General features: G+C 39.3%; 2 protein-coding genes across 17 annotated transcripts in view; both read right to left on the bottom strand.

Moving 5' to 3' along the window:
- PICALM (phosphatidylinositol binding clathrin assembly protein) overlaps window positions 1-21,947 on the bottom strand; it is a 355,304-nt gene that overhangs the window by 48,669 nt on the left and 284,688 nt on the right. The window lies entirely within an intron of this gene.
- DLG2 (discs large MAGUK scaffold protein 2) overlaps window positions 1-21,947 on the bottom strand; it is a 993,421-nt gene that overhangs the window by 859,926 nt on the left and 111,548 nt on the right. For all 15 annotated transcript variants that reach the window (XM_074535042.1, XM_074535043.1, XM_074535044.1 and 12 more), the window contains exon 4: window positions 10,694-10,836. In XM_074535042.1, coding sequence (XP_074391143.1) covers window positions 10,694-10,836 — 143 coding nt within the window. The remainder of the gene's footprint in view (window positions 1-10,693; window positions 10,837-21,947) is intronic.

Here is a 21,947-nt window from a genome sequence, read left to right as displayed (position 1 = left end):
AATAACCCGTGGCAGATTGAAGTGGTATGAGTGAGGCTCAAGGACAAGCAAACGTGTAAAATGTACAAGCTGAAAACACATAACATCCCATGTTTCAGTACTTGTCTAGTATTTGTAACTCTACTATAAAAAAAACCAAACAACTGTGGAGATAAGTTATATTTTCAAGTTGACAGCTTCCCGTTAATTTACCAGGTTGTTACTCTGGAGATTGTATTTACCATTTGCTAAAACCTGAAAGTATCTGTTCCAGATTACAAAAAAACTAAACAAAAGAGGCTGGATATTTTCTCTTTCATATACATTTATCTTACTAAGCAAAGATACATTCATCTATCCAAGAAATCACTCCCAGGGTGACCTTTATGTGATCCAGAAGTCTTGGGGTGATATCGTTCTTTATTCTTGGGAACTACTTAAGAAATATTTTAATAAAGAAGCATTGGTAGACTGCAGAAATATATAATGGACTCTTAAACCTCTCTATGGAGACTTGTGTCCTTTGCACATGGAGGGCAGTGAATTCTCTTGCTTAGTTGCTCAGATTGGTGAAGAATCAGAGTTAATAAATGTGTGAGACAAATTGTTCTGAAATATTTTTAGAATGAATCTTAACTAGAGTACATTTGTCCCTGAATATCAATTTTACAGAACTCTTACAGCTTTATAGGACTAAGAAGTATACTTTAGGAGCTGATGTACTTGTTTTTGCAGGTAGCTAAAATATAACTTCTCAGAGTCTTATTAGAAACAATGAATTATATCACAAACTGTTCAGAGGAACTGCTAGCTTGTGGAAGAAGCTTCATGGGACATTCTGATATTTTTATGTTCGCAATTTTTTCAGACTAATCTGGTATTCCCTTGCTGAAACATATAATGGTTTAGGAAAATTATTTTAGAAAAAATACATTAAAATTGCAAGAGTTGTTAAGTGATATTTTCAAACTAGATCTATCATTTTTGACCTTGATAGACAGAAGTGGAATTTACACAATAGTCTGACCTCAATGCTTATCATAATAGAGACTCACTGCTTAATTAAAAGTTTGGCTCATTCTGTATGCTGGTTGATACTCAGGCACATTTTCATTGGGGAAAATTATTGTTTCTGGTCCCTCGCAGCTGTTCTGGCCTGCTCCCAATCCTTTGCAGATGTAATAACAAATCACAGATCAAAAAACTGCCTGGAGGTTGTTTGATAGGCATATTATATAAATGTGAAAAAAAATAAATAAACCCAAATAAACCTGTTGTGGAGGATGTGACTCTTTCATCAATGCTGATCTGGTTTAATTTAATATCAAGATCCCAGATCCATCCCACTAATGTCAGTAGAAAACAATTATTAAACTAAACAATCAGATCTCCCTGTCAAAAAGGACATATGAAACCAGTGAGTCCTCTAAACCCTCACGCAGGGCACACCAACACGATCATGATGTTAAACTAAAATCATAGAATCATAAAATATCTCAGCCACCCTCTGGGTGAAGAATCTCTTCTTAATATCCAACCTAAACCTCCCCACACAACACTTTAGTCATTCTCTTAGGTGCAATTGCTGGTCACCAAGACAAGAGGTCCGTGCATCTCCTTTGAGGAAGTTGCAGACTGCAATGAGGTCTCTCCCTCAGCCTGCTCTTCTCCAGGCTGAACAGACCAAGTGCCCTCAGCCACCCTTCATATGGCTTCCCCTCAGGACCCTTCACCATTCTCATGGTCCTCCTTTGGACATTCTCTTAATAGCTTTATATCTTTCTTATCTTGTGGTGCCCAAAACTGCACCTGAGGTGAGGCTGCCCAGGGCAGAGCAGAGCAGGACAATCCCCTCCCTTGCCCGGCTGTGATGCTGTGCCTGATGCCCCACAGGACATGCTTGGCTCTCCCGGCTGCCAGGGCACTGCTGACCCGTGTTCAGCTTGTCATTAATCAGGAACCCCAGGTCCCTTTGCCCCACACTGTGAAAAAGTGAGAGGAAACAAAGGAAACAGCTTTTTATCAGGAGCATGTCTAACTATGCGAACACAAGAGATGGCAAAAGCAGAATGATGTCGTGTTCCAAGCCTCATCCATGGGATAGAAATTGTCTGTTTAGATAGTGGCATGATATGTATATTGCCCTACTCTCAGCATCATAAGATCATTTCTGTCCACAGGATGACCCTGTTCTGCATGGATACAACTTGGTTTAAAATGGAAACTTTGGCCTGACCATATTAAAACACATTCAGAAACAACTCTAAAATGACATTTAACAGACGCTCTGGCACTCAAGTTATTGACAAGCTACAGAACAAATAACAAATTTATAAATAGAGACCCAGCATGGATACCCAGTATGGGCAAGGCATTTAGCTGCAGCGAGTAATAAATAAGAGTTTTCATAACACAGTGACTTCGCAGTTACCCATTTCTAAACATTAGACAATCCAGTTGAGAAGAAAAGGAAAATGCATAAAATAATATCTTCAAGTAAAGAAAAACTTAATAGTGCATTAAAAAAATTAAATTACAAAGCTACTGTATATTAAATAATAATAATAAACCTAACAAACAGGGAGCTAAGCTTCAGCATTGTTGTTCAATAATTATCTAGTAAGGGTTGTTACACATCCTTGGGTACAAAAGGAAAATGACTAGCGAAACACACACCAAGATGTCACTTATACTGTACCCCTTAAAAAGACTGCTGCTGTCTTGAAGGAGAACTTAGTGCCAAATAGAATTACTTGGGAATTGGCTCTGGCACAAAATCAACCCACAGACACAAATTGCATTTGATCAGATAAACGTATACTATAGTGCTAAATCTAGTGAAGAAACAGATGCATAAAACTCAATGTTTTGAACCCTTCTAATGAAACATTATGGTTGATCATACCTAATGACTCTTGCATATTAAGTATAATCACTTAAACAGAATCAAATGTGGCTCCTGGGACTAAATCAAGCCATACAAATTAAGCTGTAACCAGTTGCAAACAAAGAAAACAAACAAAATTCCAGAGAAGAGACTGAATTTTCATAGGCACACGTAGAAGGGGCTGCAGTTCCATGTTTTTTAGACAAGCTGTTAGTGTGAAACAGATTAATGGTTTGTTAATTGCTTCAGGCAGAAGATTTTAAAGTAAGGGTTTTACTACTGGAACTTTTAACAAGCCAGCACTTAGAGGATAGAGAAGTAATTACAGTGTTTATAATAGCTGGGTACAAGGATAGAAAGCATTCCTGGAGCAAATAGATATAAGAAGATTCATTTTGCATGATGCAATTAAATATATTTGCAAAACAAACCTCTAAACATAAGAAATGCATGAAACAACAGGAATTAAATTATGAACTGGAATCTTTGGGGACCATGTCAAAGCAATGATCCCACACTGTGCTGAATGAAGATTGTGCATATGAGATCAGGATGTGATGACCAAACTTGCACAGCAGCTACAAATGATTATCATTCAATATGGCAGAAGTATCTGCACCAAATGCCCTACAAGTAAACAGTCTTTTCATGCCCTCACACAGGAACAGGCAGACCTTCAGTTGCCAGATTTATATGTAAGTGCAAGAGCAAAGCATTCTTTTCCTTCACCTCAGCTTTCCATACAGATAAAGGTCAAAACACTGCTGACCAGAAATAAGCAACACTGAAGACCAAATTAAAGACTAGAGAGGTTAAGACAAAGCATAAATTTATGTCTTTTAATGAGTGCATGGAGGTGAGCACAACCCTGCAGCTTCAGGCAGCATTTCTATTGTCATACTAAAGATCCACTCCATTTTTGGTTTATCAAATGGATTCCTTCATCTAGGTGATTTTTTTTTGTTCTCCATTATTGTATTTTCTAAACATCTCAGGGTTTCAATTGTATCTATCTACACAATGCTTGGGGGAGAGACGTCCTTTAGCTACTGACTGCTTTTTGCAATGCACAGAGTCCTCTGAGGGAAGAAAGCTTTTTACCAGGCCAGTGCCCATTTGCTAAGCTGAGGAGCAGGGCTCAGACCTGCATACCTGTTCCCAGGCTGCAGGAACCCACTAATACTGCTGCACAGACAGCAGAGGTACCTTTCCCCAGACTTACCTGGAACTGGGAAGGGAGAGGGCACTTCTCAAAGCAGTGGAAGACCTGAAATTGTCCCATTTAAACCACTTTCAGCTCAATCCCTATCTCACATTTTCTAGGGCTGAAAAAGAAATAAGTCTTCTTTTTCCAACAGGGACAATTTAAGAGCCACCACTTCAGGAAAATGCTTTCAAGCTGTGAATGCTAGTCTTATAAACCTTGGTCCCAAGAAGTAATGAGGCTCTTTGGCAGAGGTGAAATTACAAACAAATCCTGTCTTCATGATTTCCAGCAGCAGATTGGGCACATTCCCAGTCAGCTGCGGTGAATACCACACTGAATGTTTATAAAACAGGGTAAGGCTGAATTTCCCAGCACTGAACACTTTCTGTACTTCTAGTTCAAACAAATTCAGATTAGACTTGCAAAACAGCTAAAGCACCCAATATAAGGCTTGGTCTTTTCTGACTCTTTCCTGAGCATCTGCTCCTGGTCCCCAAGGGAAGCCAGGTACCAGGCTACATGGACAGATAACTATTGCTTGGTTTAAGTCAATCCAGATGCTTTATTAATGCAACTTGCAATGACTCAGCTTGAAAGCATTCAAGATCCTCAGAAACTCTAGAGGCACACGATCTTTGTAGTGTCACATCTACACAGTTCTCTAACTAGGCACCTGGCATTTGTTTGTCTCAAAATGTGCTTGTCTGGACCATACCAACCAGCCCAATGTCTACAAACTGTCAGAATCCACAAACTCCATGTTTCTGGCATACCTTCACAACCTACTCATTTAGGTGAACTCCAGCTACACTTCCCTCCCATGTGTCACCAACCCTCCCACTGAATGCAACATCCCGCATCCCCTAAATGCAGTTTGAGAGGAATGAACATACGGCTCCCGAGGACATAGTGGGCATTTGAAGTGAAGTTCTTAATTTTTTCTGTTAAATCCTCCCCCTTCCAGATTTAAATATAAGTATGGTGACAATGGGGAGGTGGAAAAGAATGAAGAGAAAACAGGGATAAGGGCTTTGCATTTATGACTTTTCAACACTGGTGTTTAAGCACTTGCTGGGGAGGGTTCCACCCTTAGGTATGCAAAAGAAGACAAAACATACTTGTTTTGTCTTCTTTAATACTTGTCAGAGCAGTAATAGCTATACAGTCTAAGTTGCAAAGCCACATGTCAGTATTCTCTCCCAATAAATATTTAATTATTCCACACCAAATGGGCAACATCCCAACAAGAAAAGGCTAAACAATACTGCCAGCACAATTCTTAGTGCACTTTTATGAGTGAGAAGTACTATCAGCTCCCCTCTGGTCAAGAAAGGAGCTGTACATGGATTTCCACATCTTCAGAAAACATCCTTGCCAAATAGCTTCTTTATAAGGAAAAATACACCAGCAGTGCCTTTATGCCTGTTGTGAGAGACATCTAGCTATGGTCTTATTTAAAGAATAGAGACCATGATTCTGAACCCTTAATCAGGATGAGGTATCAACAACTTGATGAGGCAGATTTTAAGGGAATGACACCTTGTCCCATATTTGGAATTCATTACTTGTTATTTTATAGGTGTATTCTGTGTTTTGTGGACTTTAATCCTGAACTGTTTCTGCCCATGGAGTGCCCCACACTGTATGGTCCATAACTCCCATCTCCACATGGTGAGACACCTCAGACAATGTAACTCTCAGTTCCCCTTCATGACTTAGTTATTAAGTTCTCTTCTCTGACTTTACATACAGTCCTTCAGGAAGTACACAGAACAGTAAGAAACAAAAACCTGCTGCTCCCAAATCCTGAATTAGTATTTTCATTAATACATAAATCTTGCAAAGTAGTCTCCAGAATTTTTTTTTAATATAGTTGGTGATATAGTGCCTGTGCTGTCAACACTAACTGCCTTTCACAGTGCCTCAAGGATTTCTGTTTTGGAAACTAAAATATTCCATACCTCCAAGTATAGCTCCTTCGAGAAGAGTCTAGGACAACTAAATACTTGCTATCCCAAAAGACAAGATTTCTCATTACAACCTAGCATTTGTTGTTACAGGGGCAGGTAAGGCATTGAGCTCTGGGATCCCCGTCATGAGAAGGATGTGAATCTGTTGGAGCAGGTCCAGAAGAGGCCAAGAAGACGATCAGAGGGCTGGAGCACCTCTCCTATGAAAACAGGTTGAGAGAGTTTGGGTTGTGCAGCCTGGAGATGAGCAGGTTCCAGAGAGATCTCACTGAGGACTTTCAGTACCTAAAGGGGGCTACAAGAAATTTGGAGAGGGCCTATTTACAAGAGCATGTACTGACAGGACAAGGGGTAATGGCTTTACATTCAGAGAGATTAAGTTTAGATTGAATATTACGAGAAAGTTCCTCACGATGAGGATGTTGAGATACTGGAACCCAGGAAAGCTGTGGTTGCCCCAACCCTGAGAGTGTTCAAGACCAATTTGGAGGTGGCTTTAGAAACCTGGTCTACTGGAACATGTCCCTGCCCATGCCAGGGGGAGCTGGAACTAGATGATCTTTAAGGTTTCTACCAACCCAAACCATTCTGTGATGCTGCATGATTCTCTGATGTGTTTAAGTGCTTTCTGGAACAGGACTGAATAAAAGGTTATCCACATCTACTGCTGTTTGAACAAAATCCAAGGGGTTCTAATTCTCCTTAGCGAAACTCCAGTTTGTCATAAGGAAGGACCTTCCATCAGCGAGGAAATAAGTTACCTGCAGAAATAGTTGACTTTCCACTGCAGGAGGTTTTATAAAACAGACTAGGCAAACATGTCATGAAGAGCTCAAATGCAGTTGATCTGCCCCCAGGCAAGACAAAGGACAACAGGGGTATTTTAGGCCTTCTCAAGATTTATATTCTAGAGTTCCTACATCATAATGAACATGTTGGACTTAATTTAGTGCCCAATATGCCAAATTTCCTGCTTTCTATTTGAATATATGAAACAAAAAAAGCCTTTGCAAACAGAACCTAATAAACATTTCTAGTGAATCTGAACATGGCCCAAAAACTGTTTCATTGATTCTGAAATGACCCACCAACTTAAGCTGTTTTTGTCAAGCTGCATTTACAGGAGGGAAAGCAACATGGATAAATTAACACAAAAAACACATTCATATGGGTCCTTCTTTCTTCCTTTTCACTAACACCCACCCACTTGAATTATTTTGGTCTATGATATTTAGAGCTCTGCCAGATACATTGACACATATATTTAGTCTCTATAGAGGGAAAAATGCAATAATAATGTGATGACAAGAAATACTGCATTTTTCATCTGCAAACATTAAGTCACTGTTTACTCAGACGACCAACAAAGCTGTTAATCATGAAGTGCAAAGCAAGGATGAGGTGTTTAAATACATAGGCCATACCTAAACATTTATCAATTTCATGTACACTAGAGTATCCCTCAGGATTAAAACATAAACAGCATAGAATTTAGCTAGAATCGTGCAAGTTAAAAAAAAAAAAAACAACAAAAAAAACCAAAAAAACAATGAGGAAAAAACCCCAAACCAGTAACTACACTAAAACCCAACACTTTTGTTAATTCCACTGTCCATAGCCATGGGATCCTACGTGGAGGCATGCACACAAAAAATTTGGATGCGATTGGTTCTGACACATACAGTGAGCAAGAGCTCACTGTATATTCCACTGACTTTTCACTTGCCTTTACAAAGGCCATTCAAAATTACAGTCTCTGAGTCTGGGAGACACCTCTCTTCTCAGGCACTCTCTGAGAATGATAGGAGATTATAGGATGGGTCATGATCCTTTCACATCCATTTAAAGAGATGAAGATCCAGCCCCAATATGCTGTAAGATCTAGCACCAGTTTGCTAAAAAGCGCTATGGTAATCACAGACGCAAGGTGGCAAATTTGTACAGTATTGCAAGGAATCAAACACCTTTTCTCTTACCTAAAAATCTGCACTTTCAGAAAAGCAAGTACAAAAATACAAAGCAGGGTTCACAGGACACCTGTCCTGGACAGTAAAAGCTGTTTTCCAAAAGGAAGGTAACAATTATCAATTATCAACAATTAAGATAGAAAAAGGACCAATTGATATAGAAAAAATTATATACAGACAGCCAAGGAAGGTTTTGAGGGGAAGGCATGAAAAGGGGATGGCCTCTGGACTGGCTGATTATCCTTGGGCTTACAGTGCTGCATTCAGCTCTGGGGTCCTCCGCACAAGGACATTGACCTGCTGGAGCGCATCCAGACGAGGTCACAAAGATCCCCAGGGGGATGGAGCACTTCTCCTGCAAGGAAGGCTAAGAGAACTGGGATTGTTCAGTGTGGAGAGCAAAAGGCTTGGGAGCGACCTAACTGCAGCCTTCTGGTACCTGAAAGGAGCCTAGAAGAAAGCTGGAGAGAAACTTTTGGCAAGGGCATGTAGTGATAAGACAAGGGAATGGCTTTTAAGTGAAAGATGAGAGGTTTAGATTAGATACAAGGAAGAAATTCTTTACTGTGAGGGGAGAAGACACTGGAATATGTTGTCCAGAAAAGTTGTGGATGCCCCATCCCTGGAAATGTTCAAGGTCAGGTTGGATGGGGCTCTGAGCAACCTGCTCTAGTGGAAGGCATCCCTGCCCATGGGATTAGATGATCTTTAAGGTTCTTTCCAACAAAAGCCATTCCTTAAGTCTATGATTTTACAAAAGAAAGGAGGCCTTGTCTTTCCAAATTTGGGACATCTAACTGAGGATGGAATAGGAAGTACAAAACAATCATTTCCCATGAGGGATGGACCATGAATAAGAATTTATGTGATATTAGATTAGATTATTTGATTACATTTTCATATGGTAATTTTTCATAGAAAGCAAATGACTATCTTGGATTTGTACAGCAGCTTGTATGTCTAGCTTGCACTAATCTGACTTGGAACTGCTGATAGTATGTTGGGCTGTCATAAGGAATAAACCAAAAACCTACATTTCCAGCCTCTCTTGCCTGCATTGGACCCTTAAAATATATATGACTTTTTAAGGGACTAAACTTTTTGTTCTCCTGTTACCCTGATGAAATTTATGGAGAGATCGCAAATTTGAAAATGGCACCATGGATTCTGACTGTCAGCACCCTGCCTTGGAAAGGCTATTCTAGTTTTTACGCTATGGTTTTCTATAGTTTCCCTTTAAATCAGAACATTTTTTTCATAAAATGAGAAACATTTGGAGTTGGCCCTGTATCTATTATCTTCAGCATAGAATACAGAGTTCAAATTCCCCTGTACAGGAGGAGCAGCACACCTCTCAGATAGCAATGAGTTTAAGGAAGATGGGGTTGGGGGTCAAATGCTTTGATGAGGCTGGAACATAATGACAGTCTGTCCACTGTCTTTGTCAGATGCTCCAAGAGATAACAGGAATACACTTTCACCATTTTAAAGCATAAAGATTTATGCTTTAAAATATATTAAAAAAAAAAAAAGACAGATATTAGCTGTCTGTGCCTTCAAACTGTGACTCAAATGTTAAATCATTCATGGGATATATCCTACATTAGCGTTAAGACTAATTTGTTCTGATTTCACTCAAAATCAGAATGCTTGTTCTCATTAATTCTGCAAGCTTCTTTTGCTAATTAATTTTTATAATAAATTTCTTCATTTCTTCCTAGTTTTGTTCTAGCCACCTAGAACAATTCTGATTTATCTTTTTAAAGTATCACATCTAAAATGGCATGTAGAACTACAATTTATGTCTGAGTTTTACATTGTTAAAAAGGGGGGAAGCTCTTAAAAATAGTCATGCCTATGGGAAAGTTCTTGCCAACAACTTTTAAAACTTGAAATGCCTTACTTACCATGACAACAATGAAAACATTTATAGATTTCCCTCATCTTTTATTCTGGACTGGAGATTTGCAGTTTGCAGTTCATGCCCACCCTATTTGTGTTTCACTGTTTAAGAACATAGTAATGCATTGCTTGCTTCTGTGGGGTTTGTTTTCATCTTTAAAGTACAAATGTGGGTGGAGGCAAGTAGTTTAGATTTCTAATATATTTAATAATAATAATCTGGAAGATGGCAAAAGCAGATTAGAGCTGGGGGTGACAAAGAAAGGTTTTGAATGCTTCCACTGGCTACAGGAGAAAAGCAAAGGTGTGCAGCCTTCTTCTATGTATCTGTTCCTCATGCAGAGACTATTTTGGTTGATCTCGGTGAACATGGACTATGGAAAAGTTCAGCCCAATGTCAATTGCAGAAATTTGAAAAGTCATATTATATTTTTTACACAGGATGTAATCACTGGAGTATTAATAACCTCAGCAGTCATCAGCAAGTAAAGATATATTCTCTTTTGGGGGGTAATCAGACACCAAGTATCAGATAAATCACACTAAGGATGAGAATATGAAAGTTTTCTACTTTCCCTGTGACAGATTGCAATTGAAAGGATAAAGAAGTCTGTGATATAATCAAGGTCAGAGGGATAAGACTGTATGTACATATATCCTCCACACCCTAATCTAATTAATTAACCCATCCTTTCAGTCTTATACACCATTGCATAGCTTTTCTCAGGTTTGAGACATCACACTCACTGCATATATTTTAATTCTTAATCTGTTAAAATACCTCCTGTTTTTTCTGTAGATTTTCATGGTCTGTAGCAGATGTTGTCTTCTCCCATTTCTCTGCAACTTGATTTGCTTCTTCTATTTTTTGCTCATAGCTTTTCTGGGAATTTAGCAGTGTCACTTCATAAAACTCTTGAATATCTGTTTGTAAAGAGGAACAAGTAAAATACATTATTCACCATATTGGCTTTGACTCTCAGGTGTTTTCCTTTGATACATACTTACACATTATCATCCTAATGATAAACACATACTACCTTTTTAGTAGAAAGCACCAATATACAAGAGTTTAGAAAAAAACTATAGACGTATTTTCTAACATTTCTATGAGATTATTGAGTCATATTCTCATTTTAAAGAGGTCTGTAGAGAACAAAATAAAAATGCAAAGGAATAACATTGTAAGAAAAGAGTCAAAGAACATGTTACAGGCACACCTGAAGAACATAGGCAGAACACACCCTTTTACAGGAAGAAGTCACAGATTGCTTTAACCAGTACCCTAGAAATTTGCAAATGTAAAATACCTTAAGAGAAACTTGATGACACCCATCCAAGGCACCTGAATCACTCTCAGCCCTATCTGCAGGTGCATTTGGCTTTTTTTTCAAGTGGGGTGCACAGTTTGAAGGAAGACTTTGTGGATTCACCACTTCAGTCTGCTGCCATTCAGAAGTGGCTGGGTAACGTTTGGTTTCAACCAAGAATAACCAACAAGCTAGGTCTTAAAATATCCTGTTCAGATGTTTCTATCACATTTATTTCTATGGGGTATCATCAGATATACAAGACCCAGCAGTGAAAACAATTTCACTGAAACCTGTGAACATAATGACTTAAGGAGAGGGGGGAAAAAGGTGTTCTCTTCCTTGGGCAAGATGTTTGCAGTCAGTCACACACAAATGCTATCAAACTGACTTAACAAAGTGGAGACAATTGACTTAACAAAGAACAAATAAACTACACATTATTTAGTGGACTTTCTCCTGGATAAGAAAGAAAGATTGGATCTACCTGGATACTGCTTGGGACCTCAAAGGAAAAGCTTTTTTTAGGGTTTGTGCTTATCCTCACATTCAGTTTCTGGCCAGATATCAGAAGTCTCTCTTCCCTCTCTTTAGGAAAAGCAAATGTTGAGCTTTTCTTCTAACTCCTTTTACAACTTTCCAGCTTATTATATATTCTATTTGTCACATATTATGGGAAAAAAAGAATCACAGAATCATTAAGGTTTGAAAATACCTCAAAAATAAAACAGTCCAACCTTCAACTAAACGCCACCATGCCCAGTAAACCATATCGTGCAGTGCCACATCAACTCATTTTTTGAACACCTCCAGGGATGGTTGCTGCACCACTTTCCTGGGCAGCCTGTTCCGATGCTTGAACCCTTCCAGTGAAGAAATTTTTCCTCATATCTGAGCTGAAACTGTTCTGGCACAACTTGAGGCCATTTCTCCATGTCCTGTTGCTGGTTACCTGGGAAAAGAGGCTGATCCTCACCTTGCCATACTAACTTTTATTTCATACATATATTTATAAGAATTTATTTTTCATATTACTACAAGCATTTAATTCCACATTAAAATAAAAACCCGTTTTGAAAACAAAAAGCTACAGGACAGTTGCAATGAGAAAAAGTTTCTCCATTCTCAATACAGACAACTTTTTACAGTTGGTTTGAATACCCCTAGAACAATTGAAACAGTTGTAATATATGGTTCAATGCCAGGTTAATTTGTATTGCGCAGCAAATAAAATATATCAGGCTAATATGTAATTATCTCTAGATAAATACTTTGCAGAAATAAGCTAAAATTGCCCTCTGGCAGTGGCATTCAGCTGGCATCACTGACACTATCAGGGTATTAATTGGGTTGACAGTATTCAGTCAAGGAACAGTAGAATGGTGCTTCCGCCCTAACTTTAAAGCCTATCTTGCTGTAGTGTTTTCATTAAAAATGATGTGTGAGCCACATTTGCATGTGTATGCACATGTGCAAAATAAATATTAAAACCTCAGTCTGTTTGTAAAGGTCGTTATCTATTCTGAGGAGGCCACGGGTTGCTTTTGCTGGAATAATGATCACTGGTGTGCAGAAAAAAGCATTTCAGTACTTATGTGGTCACAGAAGAAAGCACAGAGGATTCACTTAGCTGGCTGCTTTGTAATTCCATAAGCTGAAATTGCCATTTCTGTGGAACAAGGGCAGCCAGCAACTTGCAGTCAGACGAGGTTTGCAAAAACAGGTTTTGTAATTTGCTCTGAGTAAAACCTGCTCTATCAAGTAATCTCCACTACACGAGAGGCGCAATCATACTAGGAGGGAAAAAGTGTTGAATACTACTGAGGATAGAATGGGAGTGAGCAACTGTAGAATCAAGATTGGAACCACAGTCATAAAGAGAAGCCATGGGGGCATGGTAATTGTTATGTAAAATGAGCAAAATACAGTCTGTCTCCTAGTGGGGGTTTACAGGAAAATAATTCAACAAAAAGTCTAAAATCTTAGAAAACAGAAATTATATCATGTCTTTGGTTGGAATGGACCTTAAAGACCATCTAGTTCTACTTCCCCTGCCATGGACAGTGAAACCCACCACTAGACCAAGCTTGAGATCAAGCCCCATCCAGCCTGCCCTTGACACTTTGAGGGTGGGGCATTTCTTACACAAATTAAATCTGTACCTAGTATTCCCTGGCTCCATATTCTATCCCATGAAAACAAGTCCAGATTTCATGTAGAAATGGCAATAACACTATGGATGAACTTTGTGAGCACAAAACACATCTTCATTTTCAATCTCTCTACTGCTTCAAACATTTTGTTAAGCGATTAATTCATGTTTGTTTAAAGTGTGAGTGAATCTCACTGGATTTTCTGTCTAACAGAATTTGTTCATTTACCTCTTAAGAGATTACTTTATTTAATAAATTCTACTTGCTCTCCCTTTAGCCTAGCCAGAATATTTTGCCAGTTTTGCTATATAAAGATAAATTGCAGACAAAAAATTCTATATGTGTACATATATATATATTCCATACATATATATATTCTAGTACAAAGTAATTCTAAAGATATTGTGACTTATTTTATTTCAGTTGCATTTTGCAATTGCCCATGGACAAACATACCATAGGTGGCTGCATTTGCTCTCTGAAGGAAAGCTCTAAGAGTCCCCAATTCTCCTTCCCTACTCCTCAGGAGTGAGCAGGGTGTAACCTTTATAGATATGTCAGAAAGCACTGTCTGTTACTAAAGCTGGAGACACTTCTCAGTTTGAGGCCTTGATTTTTTTTACTATTGTTTAAAAAAAAAAAAAATTAAAGCTCAGATTTGTGCTCACTCTAACCTCACTTTTTTAAAAGAAAATTTAAACAAAAATAGTTTAGAAAAAGAATAAGTACTGCAGAAGACACAATGTCTTACTCACTTAAAAGAATGACCTTTCAGACAGCAGCTACAAAAAAAGTAAAAAATGTATGATCAGACAGAACCGAAAAGGCTGCCTAAACTCTGCCATTTTCTGACCTTTTAGTGGTCGGTGCTGCAGCCTGCAACCATTATACCAGTGCAATTTCTCTTCCAGTTTATATGCATGACAACATCCACTTGTGCTATCCACTATAGAGCTCTGATAGCAAAGGGGTTAAATAATACAAAAAGGCAAAAAAAGGCCTAAACTACTATCTGTCTTTTGTGACCACAGGCTTTTGCCAGCATTCTGATGAGGGAAAAAATGAGATAAAGCAATACAATTCTTCATTCATCTGTAAGCAGTTGAGCACCAGAAAGATAGAATTAAATTGAGGGAAATTTAGACAAAGACAGATGATTAAAGGTCTGAAAGGACTAACTTCTGAGCAAAGATTAAAGGAAGAGAATAATAACAACATGCACTTTCATATTTCCTTTCATTTCAAAGCAAAACAAACATTAAGAACCATATAGCGTTGGCTGAGAAAATTGCCCATGGCCTCAAAGAGAAGCAAAACCAGCAGAGTCAAAATGCAGAGGCTCACACATGAGCATACCAGATGCTTTCAGCCCTTTGTAATCAATAACCCACTTACAGTGGCTTCAGAATTACCAATGGACTTGAGACAACACAATCCCATTTTTAAAAACCTTCTTTTTCGGGAAGGGCAGATACAGCTGCATGAGAAAATTGAGAACAATTCCTCAGTGTGCTGGGAACAAGGCAAGAATCTCTCACTCTTAGAAGCTTTCTCCTTTATTCAAGAAACTCACTGGTGTGATTTAAGGTCAGGAGGGGAAGGGGATCAGCATTTGTTCCCACTTATGCATCTTGGTGTCCTTGGTGTCTTCAGTTGTGTGAATCAGCATATTCAGCTGGTAGCCCCAAGGCTGGATGCAGTACACGAGATAGCTTTGGCATCTGTATGATTTCCACCTACACAGAGAAGCACTGGCAGGTGCCAAATGCATCCCAGTACTTTCATGGACATTCAGAAATGTAGCCATCAAGGCACACACATCCCAGTGCACCAAGCAACTGGGATTATCCCAGTCTCTCTCTTTAATACCAGCTGAGCTGGAGCTGCACTTTCCATGTACCAAACTGATGCAATGGGTTAGGGAGTGAGAACATCAAAATACTGGTTTTCCATGGTAATAAAGTGCTGTAAGGTCTTACAGAATGCAGCATCCTGCCTCCAAACACTGTCAAGGTCACAAAAGGAACTTGCTATAAAATAAGCCACCACAACAAAACATGAAATAGGCACAGATGGCAGAGTAGGAAGGAGCTTGTTCCAGGCCTAACAGAGTTGAAGGTTTGGTTAGCATCCAAAGAAATCCCACCATGGCAAACTGTGAGAAAGAAAAAACTGTTCACACACATGCCATCCCAGGTCATGGCAATGGCACCTACATCCTGTGGATACCCAGAACTTGGACAGTACAAGTGTGATACCACAGAAGAATGACTTGGGGACCCTCCAGCACCAGGCTGAAGAAGGACTAGTGCAATGTCACGGGATCCATTGGGTGGTGATATCTTTCTACTTAATCTCTCTCTTTCCTATTTCTCTCTCACACCTCACATTTAATGTTAAATTAAATCTGTACTATTGACTTCAGCATATGGTCTCATTTGCACCTTAATTTGGGAAGAAGAATCTCCTTTATAAACATAAGATCATAACAAGTGCAAAATGGCTCAGCTTGAGCTTGTGCAGGTTTACAATGCAGCTATGCAGGGAGGGTAGAATCACAGAATTATACAGATTGGGAAGGATCTTAAAGATCACTCAGTTCAACGCCCCTGCTATGGGCAGAGACACCTTCCCCTAAACCAAGTTCTTTAAAGCCCCATCCAACCTGTCCTTGGACAGATTTGCAACTCAGGATTCAGAACACAAGGAAGGTAACTAGAGTAAAAGTGGAGATAAAAATCTCTTGCACCTCTTTTGCATTTAAAAAAGGGGAAGAAGAGAAAAGTCTGTATTCCAGTAACAAACAAGACAATGCCAGGCTTTCTGATACCATCTATATTTTATACAACAAAAACAATTAAGCCTAAAAGGATAATCTTGTACATCGCTTAGCCTGAAGTTGTACTGCATGTGTCAGCAAATGCTGCTTCCCCAGTGACTTCACAGTACATGTGGCCACTTGTAAAAGAGCAGTGCAAACTATTCCGTGCATCAAACCTTATCCAAAATCCACTGAATTTGCAGACACCTACCCCTACAGCATTTTTTGACCTCCACTGTGCTGACAGCTATTCCAAAAGCTGTTCCCTTCATCTGTGCTTAGCAATGCAATAAGATTTCCTTACATACATCTTGCTACCACCCCCCTTCACCTTATGTCTTGAGAGGATTTAGCAATGGCATCAAAATTCTAGTATCTGCATAAGTTGTCTGTTGTTTCTGCAGACAGCTGCACAATTTTGCAATTAACTGTAATGGCATTAACAACGTAGAATCCCATTACCCACGGAATGAGCTCTCAGTGTATCATATTTCTATAGAACGAAACTGGGAACTGGAACAAATATTCACTAGAATAAAGTGAAAGGGTTTGCTTGGATTTTTTTCCTCCTCTTTCTAGAGGTCCAAAACCATAGAATTCATTTTCCTATACTGTGCCAGTGCCCTGACTTGCTCTGCAGTGTAAGTCCCATCTGTTTTCCCAGGGCATTCGGGGACAAGGTGGAATGGGGGTCTAAGGCAACATGCAAACACAAGCTGTTCCCTTTCTGGGAAATTTGGGACAGTCTTTTTGTCTATGTATAGGATAGTGTCTGATATGTACCTTTTAATGTTGTGTAACCCAGCACAAATGACTACTGTCTGGCAGAACACTGCAGATCAAAATAAAGTCAGTTGTTGCAGGCTCCTGCTGTAAATCTTTTTTTTAACTAAGGGAACATTAGAGTGTATGTCTAAATGGCATCATTTATATCCTGGGGAGTAGATTATGCTGGGTCAGCTTCAGCCATCTGGTCTGAATTATTAGGTAGGAGTAAGGCGAATTGTGCAGGATGTTGTTCAAGACGGAAAACTCATTCAGACAGCACAAGTAGCAGGGAACTGATCATAGATTGTACCAGCCTGCCAGTAAAGAGCTTTAGCGGCCCTGCTGATGGAAGCAGTCCAAAGAGAGGTTAAATAACATGCTTCACCCAATGCAATTATGTTGTGTGGGTTTTTTTCAAGCAAAATGTTTCCATATTGAGTAAAATTGCCATTTTAAGAGAGGGAAGATAAAAAGCAAGAGAAGTTAAAACCTACCATGAAACGGGGTGAGTTTTCAACTAAAGCAGGCCTGTGGCATGTGAGAAATGGCAGAGCTGGCTCAAAGCTTCACTCTCCTGGGGAGCTCCAACCTGCCCCCATTAGCATCCCTCAGTGCAGCAGCAGTCAAAAACACCTTGCCCATTTCAGCTGCATCTCATCCCCTGGCTCCAATGTATTTGCCTTGGGTCTGCACTAATAAAGGTGGAGTCAGATTCAACCAACAAAGGAAAAACTCAAGGTTTATTTTTTTTCAGTAGGCAGAGGTAACACAAAGATATTGCGAGTCAAAATGAAATTTAGCAGCCCTGCTTGCAAGTTTTTCAGATACAAGCCTTTGGTGCAAGAGTTGCTGCAGGAGAAAAAAAGTCCTCTATTCCATGCAGGCAGTGAAACAGTGCAGTGCAAGCCAGGGAAGCAGTCTTCTGCCAACTCCCTACAGCTGATGAATGCTCCTAAATCTATTAAAAGCAGCATACTCTGGTAGAACATGTACCAAAGTAGGCAGCAAGAAATATGGTTCTGTTATTAACCTGTCTTGATTCCTGAGCTTCAGCAAATCCCATTTATCTGACCTAGATAATTTTGAGGACTCTTCCAAACTAAATTATCCAATGATCCTGTGATCACTTGTACATCTAAGTTGTAAACTATTGGAGGCAGGAACCATTACTAAGCAGGTATATATCTGAGCAAAATTACATGTTTTCATTAAAAAAAATTCTGAAACACTCTACAGGTTGTAGTAAATAACTAAATAGTTAATAACTGATGTCCAACAGTTATTTGAATATATGAAATAGAAACATACTTTGAGTACTTCTGGCTGTGCAGTACATTAGCAACATTACTGTTGATTACAATATATCCAAAATACAGCCAGAGCTCTCCAAAAAGTTTCAGCTAGGAATATGCACCTCAAGGGCAGCTGTCCAATATCCAGGGAGAAAAAAATATTAAACACAGATAGCTATGCACAGAGAAGACAAAACAATTGCTGCAACCCTTGCTATGTGAGTGATGTTCATGTTACGTGAAAACTAGAAAGCAATAAATCAGAGAGTAAACCTAGTATTTAAGCCTTTTCAGTGATGATATTGAGTGTATTACTACAGTTCTGCCTACACATTCTAGCCACTTATTCATAAATAAGAAATTCACTCTGGACTGAGAGTCAAAGAAAATGTATCACACCACAATAAGCAGGACTGACAAATGAGTAACAATGGATGAGGAGAGAGGAGCTTATAAGAAAAGTGAGGATTAACAGCTTGATAGGGTCTGTTGTGATGGAACAATTAAGAATGGTTTTAGTCTGAAGGAGGACCAATTTAGACTAGATATAAGAAAGATGTTTTTACAGTGAGGGTGATGAGAGACTGGCACAGGTTGCCCAGAGAGGTGGTAGGTGCCCCATCCTGGAAGCATTCAAGATAAGGTTGAATGGGGCTCTGAGCAACCTTATCTGGTGGAAGATGTCCCAGATAATTGTAGGGGGGTTGATCTAGATGGCCTCTAAAGGTCCCTTCCAACCCAAACAATTCTATGATTCTATGAATTTAAGCATTCACCACTGACAATATGTTATGGTTTCTAAGTAGGGTTGATAACAGTGTTTTCAAGAGAACAAGACAAAACCCCATGAGACAGGTTTGATAATGCACAGGAAAATAGTTAAAAGTGGCCACTGTAGATTTAGCAAATATTGCACTAAACCTTCTCACTCTATTTCTGAAGCTTAAGCTGCAGGAGAGCAGAGCAGCAAGCCCCAGTTCTTACGCAAGGTTTCCTTTTAACCAGGTGATGCAGAGCTTGTGGATCTGCACACAATTTGCGAGAGTCAGAACAGGATCACAGGCACACACTGGTTGCTTTGTACCTCCACACAACCAGGCAGATACTTGAACCTGTTCCAGATATTTTCTGATGGAAAACTCGATCAACAGAAAGTGCAGATAATTTTAGCAACTGTTCAAAGGTGACAGCTAAGGAAATACTAAGAGGGCAAGGCAAGGTTTCCTGTTTCAGAGCAGAGCTTTCAGAAGATGACAGTTTGCTTTGAAAAATGGTGGTTTGTATGAAGTTCTTTTCCTACAATCTTAAAGAGAAACTTTCAAACCTTTTTAGCACTATAGCGCTACATCCTCTGCATGTATTCTAGAATCATGGAAACATGGAAATATTAAGGCTGGAGAAGACCTTTAAGGTCATCAAGTCCAATTGCTAACCCAGCTCTGCCAAGTCCACCACTAAACCATATCCCCGAGTGCCACATCTACACATCTTGTAAATACCTCCAGGGATGATGATTCAACCTCTTCCCTGGGTAGCCTGTTCCAGTGCTTGACAACAATAATAACCTGCCTTCAGAATGAGGCTTTATTCATTGTTTGGGGAGTTGGATTCAAAGCCACTTCTGGAGAGATTTCCCCTAATTTCTGTGCAGCAGTTAACAGCTATTACTGTGCATTTCTGATCCTGTCAGAGGATCCCACAGACCCACGATTTGTCACAGCAGTCATGAACAGACTCTCCTCTGAATGGTTCCAATATGTGCTTAAACAACTGAGTTCAATACTGGAAAACTGTTCAGTTATCTAATTTACTTGTGTGATTTTATTTGTTGCTAAAATGTTCAAGACAGTCTTCCTTTAAATAGGGATAATTAGGAAAAATTGACAAAATCTGACTGTAAAATGCCCAATCAAAAGGGCAGGTGTATTTTCATCTGAGGCAAAAGTCAGAGAGAAAAAACATCAGATTCCCTCACCTTTCTTTTTGGATCTTGGAAAGGACCCAGCTGCAAGCCAATTTCTCAGTACTGAGGGAAATGCTGTATACCAGACCAGAACCAGAAAAAAGGTATATCATTCTATAATACTAGATCAGATTAGTTTTATATAGGCTTGTCCACTGTTGTAGCACATAAATAGGTTGAGAGTAAACAGCATAAATGGAAGACCTAGTGCTTGGAGCACAAGTCATGGGACCTGCAGGCTTAGGGATAGCTGCAGACATTCAGCAACCCAGCCAGGGTCCATTCCCCTCAGATATCTCCCAGAGGCATCCAATTTGCTAAAAACCAGAGTGAAATTTCAGACTCATTTTCCCAAGGCAATGTAAGAGCATTTTCAGGAAAACTCCATGGCACTCTATAAATAATTAATAGTAACTGCTTCCTGTCCTTTTTCTTCACCTTATAAAGAAGCATCTTCACACACAACCCCTTTTCAACATCACTTTAAATATGAAACTAAAACAAAACACTAAAACTCAACCTTTCTTTGCTATTCTTTGACCTGCCAGAGCAACTCTGCCTTCTTTAATCCTTCTTTTTCAAGGTCCCACCTGGGAACATCTCCCCCTCTACATCTCTCTAACTTTCTCTGCAAACACCCCACAGGCTCCTTTTAGTGGAAGGATACACATCTGCTCAGCCCAAGCCTCTGCCTTGTAGCAAGGCACCACCTTCTGTGCTCAATAACCAGCTTTACTGATACCGAAACGCACAATCCCAGGTAACCTGAGAGTCACTAAGTGACAACTCATTCCTCAGTTTTGATGAGGTGCTTTGTAAAGTCAAACATGTGGCTACAGGGCTGCGACCTCCATCTCCACCTCCCCGCCACCCCGTGCTCCTGGTGCAGCTGGTTTCCTACCCAGAAGCCAAAGTTCAAAACCATTTAAAAGCAACCTACTCCTTTAATACATGCCAAGCTGTGGGTGAAAAAAAGGCAAGAACATGTATAAAAACTGGGTTAACTATATTGCAAGTCTCACCACTTCAGTTGTCTCTTTATTCCCTTTCATTTTACTAGTAGAAAGTGTGATGTAAGTGGCAAAAACAGGGAAATGAGAACTTCAGATTGCAGATTCTATTTACAGTTTTTCCACTGACTTGATATGTGACCTCAGGCAAATATATCTCTCTGCACTTCAGCTTAACCTTCTGTAAAATTGAGATACAAATGCTTTGACTTACCCATAGGCTCACAGCGTGGTGTTACACAGCTTAATTAATTAATGTTTGTTAAACACTTATAATGAATGTTTCTATACAAGTTTAAATTATTACAGGTTGTACCTTCATAAACTCTGGCTAACGACCCTTGAACGTATTTGCCACAATGTCTGGTGTAACCCTTACTATTGCTACTCTCTTATAATAAATTATACTGTAAATGAGCCCTTTCACTGGAACAACTGTGACTTTAGTTGTCTACACTTAACATTTACAGTCACTGCATTAATTGGTCTAACCTTGTGTTGCAGGTTTCCATGAACATCAAAAGACTTCCTTGGTCATGCTTGCATTTGCTTCACTTTATATTCCCATGGTTTTAGTAACAGATAGGAGGTTTCATACAAATTCACAGACATTTGCTGGTCTCCATTGGAAGAATTAAAAAAAATTTTTTTGTATCTATTACAAAAGTCCTTGAAGGTCATGAATCTCTCTACCATTCTTATTATGTCCATTCTCGTG

This window comes from Zonotrichia albicollis, chromosome 2 (assembly GCF_047830755.1).
Source record: "Zonotrichia albicollis isolate bZonAlb1 chromosome 2, bZonAlb1.hap1, whole genome shotgun sequence".
Classification (NCBI taxonomy): Eukaryota; Metazoa; Chordata; class Aves; order Passeriformes; family Passerellidae; genus Zonotrichia; species Zonotrichia albicollis.
This window is presented reverse-complemented; position numbering and strand designations above follow the sequence as displayed.